The 20,619-nt window shown below is 47.2% G+C and overlaps 1 protein-coding gene across 1 annotated transcript in view; it reads left to right on the top strand.

Moving 5' to 3' along the window:
- The first annotated feature begins 3,039 nt into the window (after positions 1 to 3,039).
- Positions 3,040 to 20,619, top strand: part of DPM1 (dolichyl-phosphate mannosyltransferase subunit 1, catalytic) — a 121,076-nt gene continuing 103,496 nt past the window's right edge. The window contains exons 1-3 of the mRNA XM_063958964.1: positions 3,040 to 3,258; positions 14,007 to 14,106; positions 17,354 to 17,387. Coding sequence (XP_063815034.1) covers positions 3,119 to 3,258; positions 14,007 to 14,106; positions 17,354 to 17,387 — 274 coding nt within the window. The 5' untranslated portion in view covers positions 3,040 to 3,118. The remainder of the gene's footprint in view (positions 3,259 to 14,006; positions 14,107 to 17,353; positions 17,388 to 20,619) is intronic.

The following is a 20,619-nucleotide window of genomic DNA, read 5'->3' as shown; positions in this document are numbered from 1 at the left end:
AACCGCCCTGAGTGATTCCATCTTGAACTTGAATCTTTTTATGTATGTGTTCAAGGATTTCAAATTTAAAATGGGTCTCACCGAACCGTCCGGTTTCGGTACCACAAACAGTGTGGAATAGTAACCCCGTCCTTGTTGAAGTAGGGGTACTTTGACTATCACCTGCTGGGAATACAGCTTGTGAATTGCCTCTAGTACAGCCTCCCTGCCCGAGGGAGTTGTCGGTAAGGCCGATTTGAGGAAACGGCGGGGGGGAGGCGCCTCGAATTCCAGCTTGTACCCCTGAGATACTACTTGAAGGATCCAGGGATCCACCCATGAGCGAACCCACTGATCGCTGAAATTTTTGAGGCGGCCCCCCACCGTACCTGGCTCCGCCTGTGGAGCCCCACCGTCATGCGGCGGACTTGGAAGAAGCGGGGGAGGACTTTTGTTCCTGGGAACCTGCTGCGTGGTGCAGCTTTTTTCCCCTTCTTCTGCCTCTAGACAGAAAGGACCCGCCTTTTCCCCGCCTGTTTTTCTGGGGTCTGTACCTGATAATACGGCGCTTTCTTAGGCTGTGAGGGGACATGGGGTAAAAATGCTGACTTCCCAGCTGTTGCTGTGGAAACAAGGTCTGAGAGACCATCCCCGAATAACTCCTCACCCTTATAAGGCAAAACTTCCATGTGCCTTTTAGAATCTGCATCCCCTGTCCACTGCCGAGTCCATAAGCCTCTCCTAGCAGAAATGGACAATGCACTTATTCTAGATGCCAGCCGGCAGATCTCCCTCTGTGCATCTCTCATGTACAAGACTGAGTCTTTTATATGCTCTACGGTTAGCAATATAGTGTCCCTGTCCAGGGTGTCAATATTTTCTGACAGGGAATCTGACCAAGCAGCAGCAGCACTGCACATCCACGCTGAAGCAATAGCTGGTCTCAGTATAACACCAGTGTGTGTATATATAGACTTTAGGATAGCCTCCTGCTTTCTATCAGCAGGTTCCTTTAGGGTGGCCGTATCCGGAGACGGTAGTGCCACCTTTTTAGACAAACGTGTGAGCGCTTTATCCACCCTAGGCGGAGTTTCCCAACGTGACCTATCCTCTGGCGAGAAAGGGAACGCCATTAGTAATTTTTTTGAAATCACCAATTTCTTATCAGGGAAAGCCCACGCTTCTTCACACACTTCATTTAATTCTTCAGATGGGGGAAAAACTATTGGAAGTTTTTTCTCCCCAAACATAATACCCTTTTTTGAGGTACCTGGGTTTATATCAGAAAGGTGTAAAACCTCTTTCATTGCCTCAATCATGCCACGAATGGCCCTAGTGGACATTAAATTTGACTCATCGTCGTCGACACTGGTATCAGTATCCGTGTCGACATCTGTGTCTGCCATCTGAGGTAGTGGGCGTTTTAGAGCCCCTGATGGTCTTTGAATTGCCTGGGCAGGCACGAGCTGAGAAGCCGGCTGTCCCGCATTTGGCATGTCGTCAATTTTTTTATGTAAGGAGTCGACACTTGCACGTAATTCCTTCCATAAGTCCATCCACTCAGGTGTCTGCCCCGCAGGGGGTGACATCACATTTATAGGCATCTGCTCCGCCTCCACATAAGTCTCCTCATCAAACATGTCGACACAGCCGTACCGACACACCGCACACACACACAAGGAATGCTCTTAAAGGAGACAGGACCCCACAAAAGCCCTTTGGGGAGACAGAGAGAGAGTATGCCAGCACACACCAGAGCGCTATATAATGCAGGGACTAACTGAATTATGTCCCCTATAGCTGCTATAATATTTACTGCGACTCAAATCTGTGCCCCCCCTCTCTTTTTTACCCTTTTCTGTAGTGTAGACTGCAGGGGAGAGTCAGGAGCTTCCTTCCAGCGGAACTGTGAGGGAGAAATGGCGCCAGTGTGCTGAGGGAGATGGCTCCGCCCCTTTTTCGGCTGACTTTTCTCCCGCTTTTTTCTGTATTCTGGCAGGGGTAATACCACATATATAGCCTCTGGGGCTATATATTGTGGTTATTTTGCCAGCCAAGGTGATATTATTGCTGCTCAGGGCGCCCCCCCCCAGCGCCCTGCACCCTCAGTGACCGGAGTGTGAAGTGTGTATGAGGAGCAATGGCGCACAGCTGCAGTGCTGTGCGCTACCTTGGTGAAGACTGAAGTCTTCTGCCGCCGATTTTCCGGACCATCTTCTTGCTTCTGGCTCTGTAAGGGGGACGGCGGTGCGGCTCCGGGAACGAACACCAAGGACGGGTCCTGCGGTCGATCCCTCTGGAGCTAATGGTGTCCAGTAGCCTAAGAAGCCCAAGCTAGCTGCAAGCAGGTAGGTTCGCTTCTTCTCCCCTTAGTCCCTCGTTGCAGTGAGCCTGTTGCCAGCAGGTCTCACTGTAAAATAAAAAACCTAATATATACTTTCTTTCTAGGAGCTCAGGAGAGCCCCTAGTGTGCATCCAGCTCGGCCGGGCACAGAAATCTAACTGAGGTCTGGAGGAGGGGCATAGAGGGAGGAGCCAGTGCACACCAGGTAGTACCAAATCTTTCTTTTAGTGTGCCCAGTCTCCTGCGGAGCCCGTCTATTCCCCATGGTCCTTACGGAGTCCCCAGCATCCACTAGGACGTCAGAGAAATTTTATTTCTGTGCAGGGTAAATACTGTCTGCTTTATTTTTACACTGCAATTTAGATTTCAGATTGAACTCACCATACCCAAATCTATCTTTCTCTGCACATGTTATATCTGCAGGGTGGCTGCAGTGCACATGGTTATGCCCAACTGCTAAAAAAAATCCTGCTGCGATCAACTTGGAATTACCCCCCTAGTCTCTACCCTATCGATACACAGGCAATCGTCTTTAACACGCATGTGCAGTCCAACAGTTCCCACTGCTAGGGGGTCGAGACAGTGCAGTCAAAGCGTAGCCCTCACGGCCACTTGGCATTAGAGCCAATCTCTGTAGTCTTACCGAGCGATAGAGCGTTACATGTCAAATTTGATTGGCTGTTGTTGGAACACTTTCACTTCAGGTAGCGCGTTGGGATTGGCTGAGAGGGACACGGCGCTTAGTTAGTTCCTGTGTGCGCTGTCACGTCCCGGTTATTACTACTGGCGGCGGCCATGTCGGGCATCAGTCAACAGCGGAGGAGCCGGCAGACAGGAGATGCCGGGGACAAGTACTCGGTGCTGCTGCCGACCTATAACGAGCGAGAGAACTTGCCGCTCATTGTTTGGCTTCTGGTAAAATACTTTGGAGAGAGGTACAGTCCCTGCTCTGCTCATCCAATGCGGCTGCCGGCATCTGTGTACATTGCTGCTGTCAGTGTGATACGTGCTAGACAAAAGACACATCTGAGCTTGCTCTTGTTTTCTGCCTCTATATTGGATTATTACTGCATTTACGGGTTTGTAAAGGTATGCACCTAGCCAGCCATACAAAGCAGAGCACCCTGGGAGTTGTAGTCAGAGAGGGCTGGTGAGAGTATATGCATGATGTGGCCCGTATGCTGACATCGGTGCTGTAACTAGGCATTTTAGCGCTGTGTGCGATCCACAGCTCAAAGCCTCATGATAAAAAGCCCTCCTAAATAAATAAATTACTCCCTACTTTCTTTAGCCCAAGTCGATCTTATTCCAATTATATTTTCCGTCTGTTTTGTTATCAATCTAAATAAAGCTCTGACTCTGTTTTTATAACTGTTGGGAAGTATACAAGACATAATATTTTCAGGTTACTGTAGTCTAAAGATTACTGTACTTGTTACTGTTGCTAATCGATTAATCCTATATAATAAAAGGCTAACACTGCTCCTCACCTCTGATGGGGAGGGGGCAAGTCGAGTGTTGTGCACCCTGGCAGCCACTAGATGGTGCCCAACAAAGCAATTCTCAGGTGTTGCTACGTTCAGATGTGCACAGCTGCCTGGGCCAGTGGCGGAACTACCACCAGTGCAAGTGGTGCCTTGTACTGGGGCCCGCCACTGTCAAGGGGCCCAAAGCTAGCGCGGGATGTAATGAGTCAAACTGACTCATTACGAGCGGGATGTACTAACCTCCACCGCCGCGTTAATTGCCATTTTCTCCGCGATCTGAGTCACCGCTCCGCTGGTCGCTGCTACCCATTAGCTCCCCGTCTGCTTTCTCTACTCCTCTCCCTCCTCCTCATTACCGCTGCGGCCACTGAGTTCTGCAATCATAGAGCTTGGTCTGCGCTGCGCTCCCCCTGGCCGTTGGCGCATGCGCACAGGTCACTGCCTTTCCGGGCATGCGCAGACAGGCCTGTTGGACGCCAGATCCTGGAGGCTCCCTGCGCAACTGTCACAGCTTCCGGGCATGCGCCAACGGCCAGGGCGCAGCGAAGTCCAAGCGTTAATGAGGAGGAGGGAGAGGAGTAGAGAAAGCAGACTGGGAGCTAAGGGGTGGCAGCGGAGCGGTGACTCAGAACGCGGCGAAAACGGCAATTAACGCGGAGGTTGGTACATCCCGCCCTACATGCCGCTGTGTGCTGCGGGCCACCGCCGAGGAGAGGCGCAGTGTAATTGGTGGAGGCGCTGCTGCAGCTGTCCCGCTCCTTCCACATGGGCTGTCCTCCACCGCTGTGAATGCTGGGATGCACTTCCCTCATCACAGCAGTGGCGGGCAGCCTATGTGGAAGGAGAGGGACAGCTGCAGCAGCGCCTCCACCAATTACATTGCGCTGCTGCAGCTCCCTCCTCCACCTCCTTCTTCTCCCCTGCCCGGGATCTGCCAGAAGAAGCTGCACCGAGGAGCCTGACTGCCAGAGGAGACAGTAATGGGCCCTACACATTTGTCGATCCACCGCCAAGCTGCCCGATGGCGGATACGACCGACGGGCGACCCGGCGGGGGGGCAGTGACGGGGTGAGTGAAGTTTCTTCACTCCCCCTGTCACCCGGCTCCATAGCAGTGCAGGCAAATATGGACGAGATCGTCCATATTGGCCTGCATGCACAAGCGACGGGGCACCAGCGATTAATGAGCACGGGGCCGCGCATCGTTCATCGCTGGTGCCTCCACACTGAAAGATATGAACGGTATCTTGTTCATTAATGAACAAGAACGTTCATATCTTTCAGTATTATCGCCAAGTGTGTAGGGCCCATAAGTATAATCTATCTATCTATCTATCTATCTATTCTGTCTGTCTGCCGTAATGTGTAAAAAGGGGACGTTGTCTGCCGTAATGTGTAAAAAAGGGGACATTGCTATTTTGATGTTCTGGCATTTTGGCGGGCTGGTAAATAGTTCTGCATAAAATCTCATATGTGGGTATTGTTATTGGCTTCATACACAAAAAACTATTTGTAACCATGCGTTTACTGAACCTGTGCGGTTCTTAGGAACGATTCTGCAGATAAATACTTACAGTAAGTGATAACCTGTTGACTTGCATTATTCACAACACAGCACCTATCCTCCGTCTTGATCACTTTACTGTAGTAGAATTATTTATTTTTTATTAACAGTTTCTTATATAGCGCAGCAAATTCCGTTGCGCTTTACAATTTGAAATTAGAATCATTAGAATAGTCTATGCTATGGCTTAAAACAAAATTGTTAATTTTACCCTTTTATTTTCAGCCTTTCAATTTCTACAATGTTACAGGCAATCTCCACGGGTATGGGATTCAAAGTTGACACCTGAAATAGGTCGTCGTGGACAAGGTCAACATGAGGTTTTTTTATGTTGTTTTCTCCGTACTGTGACCGGGAACCCCAATTAGTGCACCGTGTCCCCACGCGTGGCGAGCGTTTGGGCAAAGTGCCTCACTCCGCTACCGCTGCGCTCGGCACAGGTTATCGTTCCCAATTGTAGTCCAAGTGGATCGTAAAGTATGAAAAAGTTCAAAAAATTAATTAAAAAAAGTCAAAAACGCATGTCGACCTTTTGTCCATGTTGACCTATTTCAGTTGTCGACCCGGAATCCGGATACCATCTCCACAGCTTGCTATTTGGCAAGAATATGCTGCTGGAATACTTAAAAATACGTATAAACTCACTTGGCATCCTTTTTCACTAGTACATGTCAAATCAAAAGCGTAACTATATGTATATTTTTGTTACGTGATTTTACGCAAACAGACTGGATGGGGTTTACTTAGGGGAAGGCTTGATATGACCAGATACCAGGGTACTCCAGCAGGCTTGAGATACCAGGGTACTCAAGCAGGCTTGAGATACCAGGGTACTCAAGCAGGCTTGAGATACCAGGGTACTCAAGCAGGCTTGAGATACCAGGGTACTCAAGCAGGCTTGAGATACCGAGATACCAGGGTACTCATGCAGGCTTGTGATACCAGGGTACTCGAGCAGGCTTGAGATACCGAGATACCAGGGTACTCAAGCAGGCTTGAGATACCAGGGTACTCATACAGGCTTGAGATACCAGGGTTCTCATGCAGGCTTGAGATACCAGGGTTCTCATGCAGGCTTGAGATACCAGGGTTCTCATGCAGGCTTGAGATACCAGGGTTCTCATGCAGGCTTGAGATACCAGGGTTCTCATGCAGGCTTGAGATACCAGGGTTCTCATGCAGGCTTGAGATACCAGGGTTCTCATGCAGGCTTGAGATACCAGGGTTCTCATGCAGGCTTGAGATACCAGGGTTCTCATGCAGGCTTGAGATACCAGGGTTCTCATGCAGGCTTGAGATACCAGGGTTCTCATGCAGGCTTGAGATACCAGGGTACTCATGCAGGCTTGAGATACCAGGGTACTCATGCAGGCTTGAGATACCAGGGTACTCATGCAGGCTTGAGATACCAGGGTACTCATGCAGGCTTGCGATACCAGGGTACTCATGCAGGCTTGAGATACCAGGGTACTCATGCAGGCTTGAGATACCAGGGTACTCATGCAGGCTTGAGATACCAGGGTACTCATGCAGGCTTGAGATACCAGGGTACTCATGCAGGCTTGAGATACCAGGGTACTCATGCAGGCTTGAGATACCAGGGTTCTCATGCAGGCTTAAATAACTTAGATGAAAGCAGGTATTGCCCCCACCAAAAAGAGGAGGGGCATTTTAAGAGAGGAGAGGGTGTGCGGGCCCCTCCTCTCTGGCAAAACAGTAGACTTTGACTTTGTGTCAGTCTAGTGCATATGCCCAGGTCTCCGTGAATGTGCTGTCCATGTCTTGTTCCTGGGGACATCTCTTTTATGCATACAGAAATCGCTGGGTAAATGGGCCCCGCACCCATTTTCTCTGTGATTTATGTCCGCAGCGCGAGCCGCTGCAGGACTCGGGGGGGGGGGGGGGGGGGGGGGGTTAGTATAATTAAATGGGGGCAGGATGTGGGCACTGCACACTTTGCACGCATTAAAGATACACCAATGAACAATAGTCTTCTGCTTGGACAGTTCTGACTAAGGAAGAAGAGCTTCAGTTTAAAATGGTCTATACTGGAAATAGTTTATGTAATAGTATTTCTGCAGCGGGGTACATTGGTTTCCACAGGGAAACAGCGGGGTGTAGAGATGGATCTTGATCCAGGCACCAACAGGCTAAAGCTTTAGACTGTCCCAGGATGCATTGGGGCCCACTCTATAACCCCGCATCCAGCCACTGGAGCTCAGTTTCGAGCTGGTGCCCTGCAGAGCAGGTCACTTAACAGCGGGGACTGCACTGGGCAGCCCTGAAAAAGCTTTATTAGAAGACTTCAAGGGCCGCAGCACTTTTATGTGAGGGTGACATTCTGTGCTGCGGCTCTGTCACCTCCCCAGCGGCGCATACTCCTGCTGGCTCAGTTCCCAGGTACTTGCGGCGGGGATGCGCCGGCATTGGGGACACGATCGCAGCGCTCTCCTGGTTCGCGTGGCTGTTACGAAGGGAGGAGGTAAGAGGGTCCCCCAGGTGAGACCCGCCATTAAATCGTGTTCCGATCGCAGCCTAGGGAGACGGACTGCAACACTGGCGTGGACACTGTCACCGAGCAGGGACCCCACTATATCCACCAGGGCATAGGAGTACAGGTCGGGTGTACTAATGCCCACTTTAATAAGACTCCATAGTACCAGGTGGTGAGGACCAGCATAGGGGAGACGGCACTATACCTGTAGCTTCTCCCCCCCGGCCCAGGGCGCCATCTACTGCTGGTATTCTAAGCATAGCTGCGACTGGTCTCCGGGACTGCAGGGCAAGGTCTCCCCTGTAAATTCGCCTGTACATCAGCCCTGTGATTTTGCAGACACTTAAGTATTCTACATGTCAATATTAAGACAGCGTTAGTTAAGAAAAAGTGTACCTGTGCCAGAGTATATTGTACGAGTATTCTGATATATACATCCAGTCTCAGACCGTGCATTGTTATATATAATATACATCTACTCGTCCAGTGCAGTTTTATTGTCTTACTAAAATAATTATCTGCATTGTCACTGTGACTCTGTGTGCCTGTTTCTGCTGTGTGGATTTCACTTTCAGTGTATCCCAGCTTTGTCTACCACTGTATTCTGTACCCCAAAGGATTAGGGGCCTAATTCAGATCTGTTCGCGCGCTAGCTATTTTTTGCAGCGCTGCGAACAGATAGACGCCACCTATAGGGGAGTGCATTTAAGCTTTGCAAGTGTGCGAATGCATGTACAGCTGCCCTGTACAAAAACAGCTTGTGCAGTTTCTGAGTAGCTCTGACCTTACTCAGCCGCTGCGATCACTTCAGCCTATTCGAGCCCGGAATTGACGTCAGACACCCACCCTGCAAACGCTTTTCCAACCACTCCCAGAAAATGGTCAGTTGCCACCCACAAACGCCCTCTACCTGTCAATCTCTAACGAATGGCTGTGCGAATGCTTTCTTCGCTAGAACCAGTGCACAACAACGATCCGCTTTGTAACCGTACGGTGCGCCTGCATATTGCTGTGCATGCGCAGTAGTTACCTGATCACTGCGCAGCGAAAAACGCTAGCGAACGAACAGATCTGAATTAGGCCCCAGTTGCGTCAGGGTCTCATATATGGTGCTTCACAGTATTTACCGTTAAGTGTATTCTACTGTGTACTCCGTCGCATAATACCGGATTTATTCGCTGGTGTTGTGTACTGTGAGCACAGTCACATAGTACCGGATTTATTCGCTGGTGTTGCGTACTGTGGACACTGTCACATTCGCAGGTATTGTACTCTCTCTGGCTGTATCGTACTAATACGCTCTGCTGTTGCATTTCTGACAATGTCTAACGAAAAGGGTGGGAAATCCGGGGACGCTCCTGCATCATGCAGCGCATGCCCCAAGGATTTGCCGGAGGGGGAAGTTTTGTATGATGGTCTGTGTACTACGTGCCATACATCTCCCAGTCATTCCGCAGCTCCTGTAACCAATCAGGATCCACCTTGGGTGGCGTTCTCATCTATGTTAAATACGCTTGTGACACGCCTTGCGCCCCTATGGGACTTCCTGTGCCATTACAGTCACATATTGTCCCTATGGTAAATCCGCCTTGGGTGGATAATTTGTCTACCCAGTTACAGCAATTGGATCAATCCTTGGTTAGCCATAAGACTGCCCCAAGTCACTCTCGCGTCACGGGGTCATCTAAGCAGGCTACTTCCTCCTCACAATCCACTAATCTCTCAGAAGATTCTTCTGATGATGGGGAGCATACTGTCCTGTCACACACTGACACAGCTGCTTCTGACGAGGAATCTACAACACAGGTTGATGTCCCTGACCTAGTGGTTGCTATTAAGCAGATCCCGCAAATATCAGATGAGGATTTCACTGTGGTGTCTAAGAAACCTGATAAGTTTAAACTTCAGAAGGTAACTAAAACATTATTACCGCATTCTGACTATTTAGTGGACATACGACGAGAACCCTGGATTACTCCAGGGAAGAAATTCTCCCTGTCTAAATGGATGCTAGCTCGCTATCCTCTCCCTGCAGAGTTGTGTAACAAGTGGGAAAATTCACCGCCTGAGGATTCCCATGTCACCCATCTGGTGGTGTCATCCACTCTGCCTGTCACCACTGTCACCTCACTGAATGAACTGACAGATAAGCGTGTGGAGGGATGCCTGAAGTCTATTTACTCCCTTACAGGTATTGTACATAGACCCACTATAGCAGCCTCCTGGGCCGCAAAAGGTATTGAAGCATGGTTTCAGGCGTTGGAGGAAGAGCTGCCCCCGGATATATCTGACAATGCCAGACAATTCCTGTCTCATATTACCACCACCGCCTATTATATACAGGAAGTGTCCTCTGATGCAGGTGTATTTGCAGCCAAGGCAGCAACTACGTCCATCCTGGCTCGCCGTATTCTGTGGTTGAGGTTATGGAAGGTGGACCTGGACTCCAAAAAGACCTTGGAGGTAGTCCCTTTTAAGGGAGACATCTTATTTGGGGAAGACCTCAATAAAATTGTGGGTGACTTCGTGGCTGCTAAGACCGCCTTTCTCCCTAATACTACTCCGGCACAGAAGGCAAAAGGGACCACTTTTCACTCCTTTCGACCTCAAGGGAAAGCAAAAGGTCAGACATACCCAAGACAATCTTGTGCTTCCAAAACCATAAAACCCAAGGCAAACCAATCCTGGGCAGTCAGTCAGCCTGCTTCTACACATGACAAGCCTGCTGCATGACGGGGCGGGCCTCGCTCTGGGGGACCCCAGGGTGGGAGGCCGAATTCTGCGATTCACCCAGGTCTGGTTTAAGACCACTTCAGACATGCGGGTCCGAGAAGTGGTCTCTCACGGGTACGCAGTCTCTTTCAAGAGACGTCCCCCTCGCCAGTTTTGCACCACGGTTATCCCTTCATATACATTAAAAGCGCAAGCTTTTCATTTGGTTGTGCGTTCACTCCTGGATACAGGAGTGGTAGTGCCAGTACCTCTGTCCCAGAGAGGCAGAGGATACTACTCGACCCTGTTTCTAGTACCGAAACTCAATGGGTCTTTCCGGCAAATACTCAACCTCAAATCACTGAACAAGTTTGTGAGAGTGTTCAAGTTCCGTATGGAAACGCTGTGCTCAATTGTACTGGCCATGGAACCCGGAAACTATATGGTATCCCTGGATATACAAGATACTTACCTACATATAGCTATTGCTATATCGTATCGGCAATATCTGCGGTTTGCTATTGGCAACCTCCACTATCAGTTCCAGGCTCTGCCATTTGGACTGGCCACGGCTCCTCGGATCTTCACCAAGGTTATGGCCGTGATGACAGCTCATCTCCGTCGCCAGGGAGTCAGGATCATGCCGTATCTGGACGACTTGCTGATTCTGACAAACTCCCACAATGTACTCCTCAGTCATCTGCAACTGACTGTAAACTTCCTACAAGCCCATGGGTGGCTCATCAACTGGAAGAAGTTCTCGCTGGTCCCAGCTCAAAGCATGGTGCACCTGGGGACACTGCTGGACACACAGTCAATGGCTGTTTCTGTCTCCAGAGAAGGTCCTGAAGCTTCAGGACAGGATCAGATGCTTCCTCTCACCCAAGAGTGTCGATACACTCGGCGATGCAAGTACTAGGCCTAATGGTGTCGGCTTTCGACATGGTAGAGTAAGCTCAATTTTATTCCCACCCTCTGCAGAGGTTAATCCTTTCCAAGCGGGATGGCCTACCTCATCGGATCAGGTCTCACATGATCTCCTTGACTCCGGAGGTTCGTCTGTCGCTGACCTGGTGGCTACAGGGCCAGCAGTTGAGCAGGGGCTGTCCCTTCTGGATCCCCAACTGGGTCCTACTGACTACGGATGCCAGTCTGAGGGGTTGGGGCGCCGTGTTTGGAGCAACACTGTTTCCAGGGTCGGCGGACCAAGGAGGAATCGCTCCTCCCTATAAACATTCTGGAATTGCGGGCAGTGTTCAGTGCTTTGTCTCTTGCCCTGCCGCTGCTACAGAACAGGCCTGTTCAAGTACGGACAGACAACGCCACCACGGTGGCATAAATAAACCATCAAGGTGGTACTCGAAGCCGAATGGCAATGATGGAAGTGTCAAAAATCCTTTGTTGGGTGGAACGCCATCTGCCAGCATTATCGGCAGTGTTCATTCCGGGAGTCCTCAACTGGGAAGCAGATTTCCTCAGTCGTCAGGACGTGCACGCCGAAGAGTGAAGTCCTCATCAGGAAGTCTTTCAACTCCTAGTGGATAAGTGGGGCCTAACAGATGTAGACCTGATGGCGTCTCGACACAATCACAAAGTTCCGGTCTTCGGATCAAGGACCAGGGATCCTCAAGCAGCGTTCGTGGACCCACTGACAATTCCATGGAACTTTTGACTGCCCTACGCGTTCCCTCCCAGTGTCTCTCCTGCCCAGGGTGCTCCGGAAGTTCAAACAAGGAGGAATACTACTTCTAGTCGTTCCAGCGTGGCCCAGACGGCATTGGTTCTCAGACCTGCAGGGTCTCTCGATAGAGCGTCCTCTTGTACTTCCTCAATGCCCAGACCTCCTCGTTCAGGGCCTTTGTGTCTACCCGAACCTGGCCAGACTGGCTTTGACGGCGTGGCTCTTGAAGCATCACTCCTGAAGGCCAAGGGATTCTCTGAGGCGGTTATCCATACTGTGCTGAAGGCTCGCAAACTGGCTTCTGCACGGATTTATTACAGGGTCTGGAATTCTTACTTCACCTGGTGTGCTGCTAAGAATTACGATGCATACAAATTCAGTACTTCCAGACTTCTGTCTTTTTTGCAACAAGGCCTGGACTTAGGCCTTCGTCTGGCCTCCCTCAAGGTTCATATCTCTGCCTTGTCTGTGTGGTTTCAGAGAAAAATTGTCTGTTCCTGATGTTCATACTTTCACTCGGGGTGTTTTATGGATTCAGCCTCCCTATGTCCCTCCTGTGGCTCCATGGGACCTGTCTGTTGTCCTGGATGCCCTGCAAGAGTCTCCATTTGAACCTCTTGAGTCAGTGGACCTTAAATGGCTCAAGGTCCTGTGCCTACTGGCTATTGCCTTTGCTAGGAGGGTGTCAAACCTAGGCGCTCTGTCCTGTCATCTACCATTTATGATATTTCACCATGACCGAGCGGTTCTTAGAACTCGCCCTGGTTATTTGTCTAAGGTGGTGTCATCTTTCCACCTTAAACAAGAGATTGTGGTTCCGGCCTTTATCTCTTCTGATTTGTCCTCCAAAGAGCGGTCTTTGGATGTGGTAAGGGCTCTCCGTATTTATGTAGAGAGGGCTGCCTCTATCACGAGGTCAGATACCCTTTTTGTACTTTTTGGTTTTCACAAATGTGGCTGGCCTGCGAATAAGCAAACCTTGGCCAGATGGATTAGAATGGTGATTGCACAAGACTATGCGCAGGCTATACTTCCAGTTCTTGCTGCTATCAAAGCCCTTTCTACTCGGTCTGTTGGACTTTCTTGGGCGGCCCGCCGAGGCACGTCCGCTAAACAATTGTGCAAGGAGGCTACATGGTCCTCAGTGAACACATTCATTAGGTTCTATGCCTTCTATATTTCCGCCTCCCAGGATGCTTCCTTTGGACGCCGGGTTCTTATACTCGTTACGGCGCGTCCCCTCCCATGAGGAACTGCTTTAGGACATCCCCAATGTTTCCCTGTGGAAACCAATGTACCCCGCTGCTGTAAAGGAGATTTATGGTAGACTTACCATGGTTAAATCTCTTTCTGCGAGGTACATTTGGTTCCACAGGGCGCCCACCCTGACGCTACTAGCTTCTATGAGTTTTTGTATGGCATTAGCCGCTAGTCCCTTTTCCTGTCGTGAGAACGTGGTTCTATGTGACTAACATCTACCTTCTCTTTTACCGGCTCCTGCATTGGTCTGATTAACGAAACTGAGCTCACAGTGCCTGGAGGTGGGGTGTTAGAGGAGGCCCCAATGCATCCTGGGACAGTCTAAAGCTTTAGCCTGTTGGTGCCTGGATCAAGATCCATCTCTACACCCCGGTGTTTCCCTGTGGAACCAATGTACCTCACAGAAAGAGATTTAACCATAGTAAGTTTACCATAAATCTCCTTTTATAGAAATTGTTACAAAGCTATCTATTTTGCTCATTTCAGTGGATATAATTACGAAATAATTATAATCGATGATGGAAGCCCGGATGGAACATTGGAAGTGGCTAAGCAACTGCAAAAAATATATGGATCTGATAAAATAGTAAGTGATCTCGTAGATATTAATGATGGGCGTATGATGTATGGCCCCTCCCCTTTAGAATGTAAGCTCTCACAAGCAGAGCCATCTTCCATCATGTGCATTTCCTTCTCTTAACCTATCTTCTATTGGGTGATGGTTGGTGGTTGATAGTTAAACGGTTGAGTCACTAGGTCGACACCATAGGGTCAAAAAGTCGACAACCATATGGTCGACACGTGGTTTTTGTTTTTTTCTCCATGTTTTTACAACTTTTGCTGCATTTACTATCCATGTCACAAACTATTACATTTAGTAACCTTGTGTGCGAGCGGAGCGAGCCACCGAACCCGCAAGGGGACGCATTTCAACAAAGTTTGGTTAAAAAAAAAAAGTTTAAAAAAACACACAAATTAACACCCAAAAAAATAAAACTTGTCGACCCTTTTATCCCTGACGACCTTTTGACTGTCGACCCTATGGTATAGACCTTATAGCTGCCTATCTTTTTAATGTCTTTCTTCTGTATCACACCCCTCTATTCAATACTTCCTTCAACGGCACCAAATCCCTTGGTTTTCTGCCGTCCTGATACTTATTTCAGTGTCGACTGCTGATGCAGCCATGTTTATATACCATGTACTTGTCCTATATTGTTTTAAATTCTAAGTCACTGTTTTCTTGTTTTGCTTCTTTGTTTTTATACTCTGTAATTGGGTGCTGCGGATCCCTTGTGGCACCATATAAAGGATAATAATAATATGATGCCATTCTGCCAAATTTTCCTGGGGCCCAAATAATTAAATTAATATAAAATTTAGCTGAGAAGCTTTTCTGATGTCACTGCTGTCCATGTGTGTGATTTGTAGAACAGACAATATATCACTCGCCAGAGGGTCGCTGGGTGTGTGTATATGTCTGTAAACCGCATCTATCGGAGAGATATCACGTTGGCCCTGCAGCACAGCTGATGCCTGATATATTTGCAGATCTAATGACACATCGGCTGTGTGTATACACTGGCTGTAGGGACTGATGTCAAACCTGTGCGGGCATTTGAACTCAAAAGCCTGCCCAGCTGTGAAGTCAGGATGATATATCAAGTGGCTGATTGGTAAGTGTATGCAGGTGAAACACAGAAAATTAGAATATCCAGCAAAAGTTCATTTTTTTTCAGTAATTCAACTTAAAAGGTGAAACTAATATATCATGTAGACTCATTACATGCAACGTGAGACCAGGATGCTTCAATAATGGCCTTCAATTCTTCTGCTTTGTTCGGTGCCATGTCTCTCATCTTTCTCTTGGCAATGCCACGGTCATTGAACCAGGTTTTGGTACTTTTGGCAGTGTAGGCAGGTGCCAAGTCCTGCTGGCAAATGAAGTCAGCATCTCCATAAAGCTTGTCTGCTAAAGGAAGCATGAAGTGCTCTAAAATATCTTGGTAGACGGCTGCGTTGACTCTGGACTTAAAGCACAGCGGACCAACACCAGAAGATGACATGGCTCCCCAAATCAACACAGACTGTGGAAACTTCACACTGGACTTCAAGCTTCTTTGATTGTGTGCCTCTCCATTTTCCTCCATACTCTGGGACCTTGGTTTATAAATGAGATGCAAAATTTGCTCTCATCAGAAAAGAGGACTTTGGACCACTGAGCAACAGACCAGTTCTTTTTTTTTCTTGTCAGGAAAAGGCCATTCAAAAGTGTGGGGGAGCTTCACAAGGAGTGGACAGAGGCTGGAGTTAGTGCACCAAGAGCCACCACACACAGACGGATTCTGAACATGGGCTTCAAATGTCGTATTCCTCTTGTCAAGCCGCTGCTGAACAAAAAACGTCCGAAGCGTCTTACCTGGGCTAAAGAAAAAAGAGAATCTATGGGGCATTGCCAAGAGAAAGATGAGAGACATGGGACCGAACAATGCAGAAGAGCTGAAGGCCGCTATTGAAGTATCCTGATCTTCCATAACACCTCAGCAGTGCCATTGGCTTTAAAATCCATGCCTCGCCACAATGAGGCAGTAATTCATGCAAAAGGGGCCCAAAACAAGTACTAAGTACATATGCATGATTATACTTTTCAGAGGGCTGACATTTCTGTATTTAAAATCCTTTTTTTATTTATTTTATGTAATATTCTAATTTTCTGAGATTTGGGGTTTTCTTGAGCTGTAAGCCACAATCATCAAAATAACAAAGGCTTGAAATATCTCACTTTGCATGTAATGAATCTATATAATAGTTTCACCTTTTTAAGTTGAATTACTGAAATTAATGAACTTTTGCACGATATTCTAATTTTCTGAGTTTCACCTGTATGCCTACCTGAATTGTCCGCTTGGTTAAGTGTGTACCCAGCTATGGGGGGAGATTTATCATCAAATCTTGCAGAGTGATTAAGGGCAGAATTGATTTGTTTTTTAAGGCATCTAAATTAATGGGCGTCTATCGGAGTTATTCAATTGTTGCTCCGTTCAGACGCCCATTAGCTCATACTTGCCTACCTGACCCTCTCCATGAGGGAGAAAATGCTCTGTTCCGGAACTTTCCTGGTAATGTATGATTGCCATCACCTGTGGTGAAACACCTTTCTTATCAATGAACTAGCTCACCACAGGTGATGGCAATCATACATTACCAGGAAAGTCCAGGAACAGAGCATTTTCTCCCTCATGGAGAGGGTCAGGTAGGCAAGTATGCATTAGCTGCGGTAGTCACATTTAAGCTTGCACCCCCTGGAGGTGGCAAGCTGGAATGTGCGAGAAGTCATGTGTTTGGTCACCCAAACAGAACTTTTCCGTTTGCACCCATTAGTTTAGGCGCTTTACGCTCTTGTACCCTAACCAATTGGGTGCAATAAGGGGTGTAATTAATGGGCATCCAAATCAATTGAATAGTAACAGTGGGCACCTATTAATTATCACTCCTTTAAAAAAAAAAAAAACATACAAATTGAATTTTGCCCAAAGTGTCACATAATCGTCTCCTGTCACTTTTCAAATACAGCCTGTAACATGGCAGTTAGGAGCTGATTGATCTCTCTCCAAGGATGAATAACTTCCGCCCTTAATCTTAAACATATACAAGAGGGGCTTAAGCGCACTTAAAGTATTGTATTCTTTTTCAGGAGCCAAAATGTGTTCCTCTTTGTCTGTAATGGTTGCATCACTGTTCAAGGATCTTTATTCTTTCTAATTGTCATGAGGATCACCATGTGTTTCTCTCCTTACAAATTGCTTCATATTTGTCTTTCTTTCATATTTTAGATACTTCGGCCAAGAGAAAAGAAATTAGGTTTAGGTAAGTGGATTTTTGTGGTTTTGACAAAGTATAAGGTGGTGCAGTATTTGGTTGTATAGTTCAAACAATGTATACTTCTTTCTCACCCCTTCTCTCTGCACAACCAGAATGAAGGAAGTGCTGTCATAGATCAGGTGTTTGACCTAAAATTGTCCCCATGCTCCCAATATTTTTAAAGTACCATTTTGAGAAAAACCTGCATACAGTAATAGTGGCACATTCAGTCATATTGCAAAACACTGTGAGGTGTGTACAAATGTCCATTCAGTACTCTGAGCCCAAAAGAGGCCACATAGTGCCTGGTTCACATCGTTCTACTTACCTGACACCTGTGGGCAGATATCTCTACCCGGGTGAAAGGATCTTCAGGCATTCCCCTCCCACCACAAGCTAAAGGGCCCTACACACCAGTAGATCTCACTGCACGATATGAACGTTCTCGTTCATTAATGAACAAGAACTATTTCATATCGTGCAGTGTGTAGGCTCCAACGATTAACGAGCGCGGGGCCGCACATCGTTGATCGTTGGTGCTCCATTGCTTATGCATGCAGGCCAATATGGACGAGATTGTCCATATTAGCATGCAGTGCTATGGCTCCGGGGGGGAGGGAGTGAAGAAACTTCACTCCCCCCCCCCCCCCCCCCCCCCCCCTGCCGCCGGGTCGCCCGTCTGCCGTATCGCCCAGTCTGTAGGGCCCATAAGGGTTCTCTTTACTATATGATTCACTGGAGTTAATTCTTCAAATTATTTTTTTAGGGAATTAAGTAAACAGCATGCCAGTAGGGCCATAATTTAGTCCAGAATTGTTGGTTATCTTAAAAGAAACAAGTTCATTACTTGGAGATGATTTTCAATATTTTCTGAGATTGCCCAGTTACCCCATCTATCCCTTTATACAGGGCGAGGCAGAAAAACTTCCCAGATTTTAAAGGTTAACATTAAAGGCATGGTAAATGCTATTCAGAATTTTAGTATATAATCTAAAAGTGAATGGAATACAGTTTTTATTTTCAATTGGTTTTGCATATGATATAATCATTTCTTGGCATATAGCAGCTTTCAGTTCATTAATGGTTCTTGGTCGATGTATGTAGACCTCAACTCTCAGAAGGCCCCGCAGGCTGTGTAGAGGCCTTTTAAGAGGCTGATGAGGATTCTATTCCGCCCAGTAACCAAAATCCTGCTTGTTAATGTAGCCAGACAAATGAAAGTGAGCTTTGTCCGAAAACTGCAGCGATAACGCTGGAAATGACCCGTCGAGTGATGCGAAACATCAGAAATCAACTACAAATGTGTATCACTAATGAAGGCCACAATCTGGACAATATCATGTACAAAACCAATTGAAAATAAACTGTATTTCATGCACTTTTAGATTATGTACTAACATTTTGAATGGCATTTACCATGCCTATTTTGTTAACCTTTAAAATCTGGGAGGTTTTTATTTTTGCCTCGCCCTGTATTAGACCTCTCTATAATGGTGGTTGACCATAGCACCTTCTTCTTTCAGTCTGACAGCTGTTTAACCAGAAGACTAAGGAAGTCTATCTATTAGGAGAATAATTGGATGCTTTACCCTAATTAGAGGCTACACTTCATGCAGTCTAATACACAGCTAACATACACATGGTTAGTAATGTAACCTGCCTAGCACTAATGCAGTTTGAAGTAGAAATAATGTTTAAGTGTTTCTACCTAAAAACCCTTATGGGCTGATGCAAGCAGGAGCGCAGTTCTAGTGAATCTTACTTTTTTTAATTAAATATGTCACAAACTTAAACATGGGGTAAAGAAAAGGGTGGGGGTACAAGGTAAATGGGGGGGGGGGGGGGGGGAGGGCGACAAGACACTCATAAGTAATTATGACAGTAGACATTAACACATAAAATAATAATTTGAAGATAAGACATAGTAGGTACATTGCGTGCAAGAGAGGGACTACAGTGCAAACATGTAGTCCTATGGGAGGAGGAGGAGGGATAGGGCTCCAACAGCCTAAGTGTCAGATTCTTAGGAGGGAGACCCATTCAGGTTAAATGGAGAAGATGGGCAGGGCAACGCCACGGTCTTGGAGAGGGCACCCTCAGTAAAATACAAGTGCTATGGGTACCATTTCACAAAGGGAGAGGTGGGAGTCCTAGAATAGGGAACCTCTCGAGCCTCCATTTTGTAATTTAAATTGTGATTTTGTTATAACTTTGTTTAAGGAGTGGGGGACAATTGTATCTCTAGCAGATTTGAGAATGTGTCCGAGGACATAACAATTAGATTTAACAACCAAAAGTTATGTACCAATGTTGTTAAGTACCAATGTAATAACTCCAAGACACACTCTGGGGTAAGGGTAATGCTATGTACACATTATGTGATCCCATACGATGCAATATCGTATGATACTGTATAAAATATCAGATCAGATCGGGTGTACACACTACAGACGATGTCTAGAAACAAAGTCATCACTGGAGTTCAAAACCACACAATATCACCTCATCAAGACTGCATGCAGTCCGATGTACGAGGTCACATGCGACCCGCGGGAGCATGCATTGTACATCGGATCATGCATACACATTATGCAATATCATTTAGGACTGAACAATATCGTTCAGATTGTGAACGAAATTGCATAGTGTGTATGAGCCATAAGACCTAGTACTAACATTAATGAGGTCGAACACCTTCAACCAAAATGGACGAAATACAGAAAGTATCTTCCTTGGAACAGAGACACCAGCAGAGTGTAGAACACGAGGGCCAGATTTTATGTCCTTTAGTACGGGTCAGGGAAAGTCTATTTAGAAGCTTAATATGCATCTCTGCGTGTTTAGTGCATCTTGATATGGAGAAGGAGAAAAGGTGAATAGATTACCATTGTTTAAATGTGGAAGAACAATGGAGATTTGTTTCCCATTGAACTTGTGTGGGAGATTTATGTAATAGGTCAGGAGGGGAGAAAGCAAAGTACCAGTATAAAATGGCGCCATGAGAGGAAGCAGTGAATAATCTGGCTGAGAGGGAGGCATACAGAACACTTCAGGGGAGGTGCTGGTAGCCAAACTCCAATTATTAAGTTGAAGATAATAAGACCAGGCTGAGGGCTCCAACCCAAAGTTATTTAGAGATCTGCAAAAGGTAGAATGTGGTTAGAGAGCATATCTGCCAGTGTCGTGATGCCCATGTGAAGCCAGTAGGAGATTTGGAGGTGTTGTAGCATCTAGTTGA

The sequence above is a fragment of the Pseudophryne corroboree genome, chromosome 3 (assembly GCF_028390025.1).
Source record: "Pseudophryne corroboree isolate aPseCor3 chromosome 3, aPseCor3.hap2, whole genome shotgun sequence".
In the NCBI taxonomy this organism is placed as follows: domain Eukaryota; kingdom Metazoa; phylum Chordata; class Amphibia; order Anura; family Myobatrachidae; genus Pseudophryne; species Pseudophryne corroboree.
This window is presented reverse-complemented; position numbering and strand designations above follow the sequence as displayed.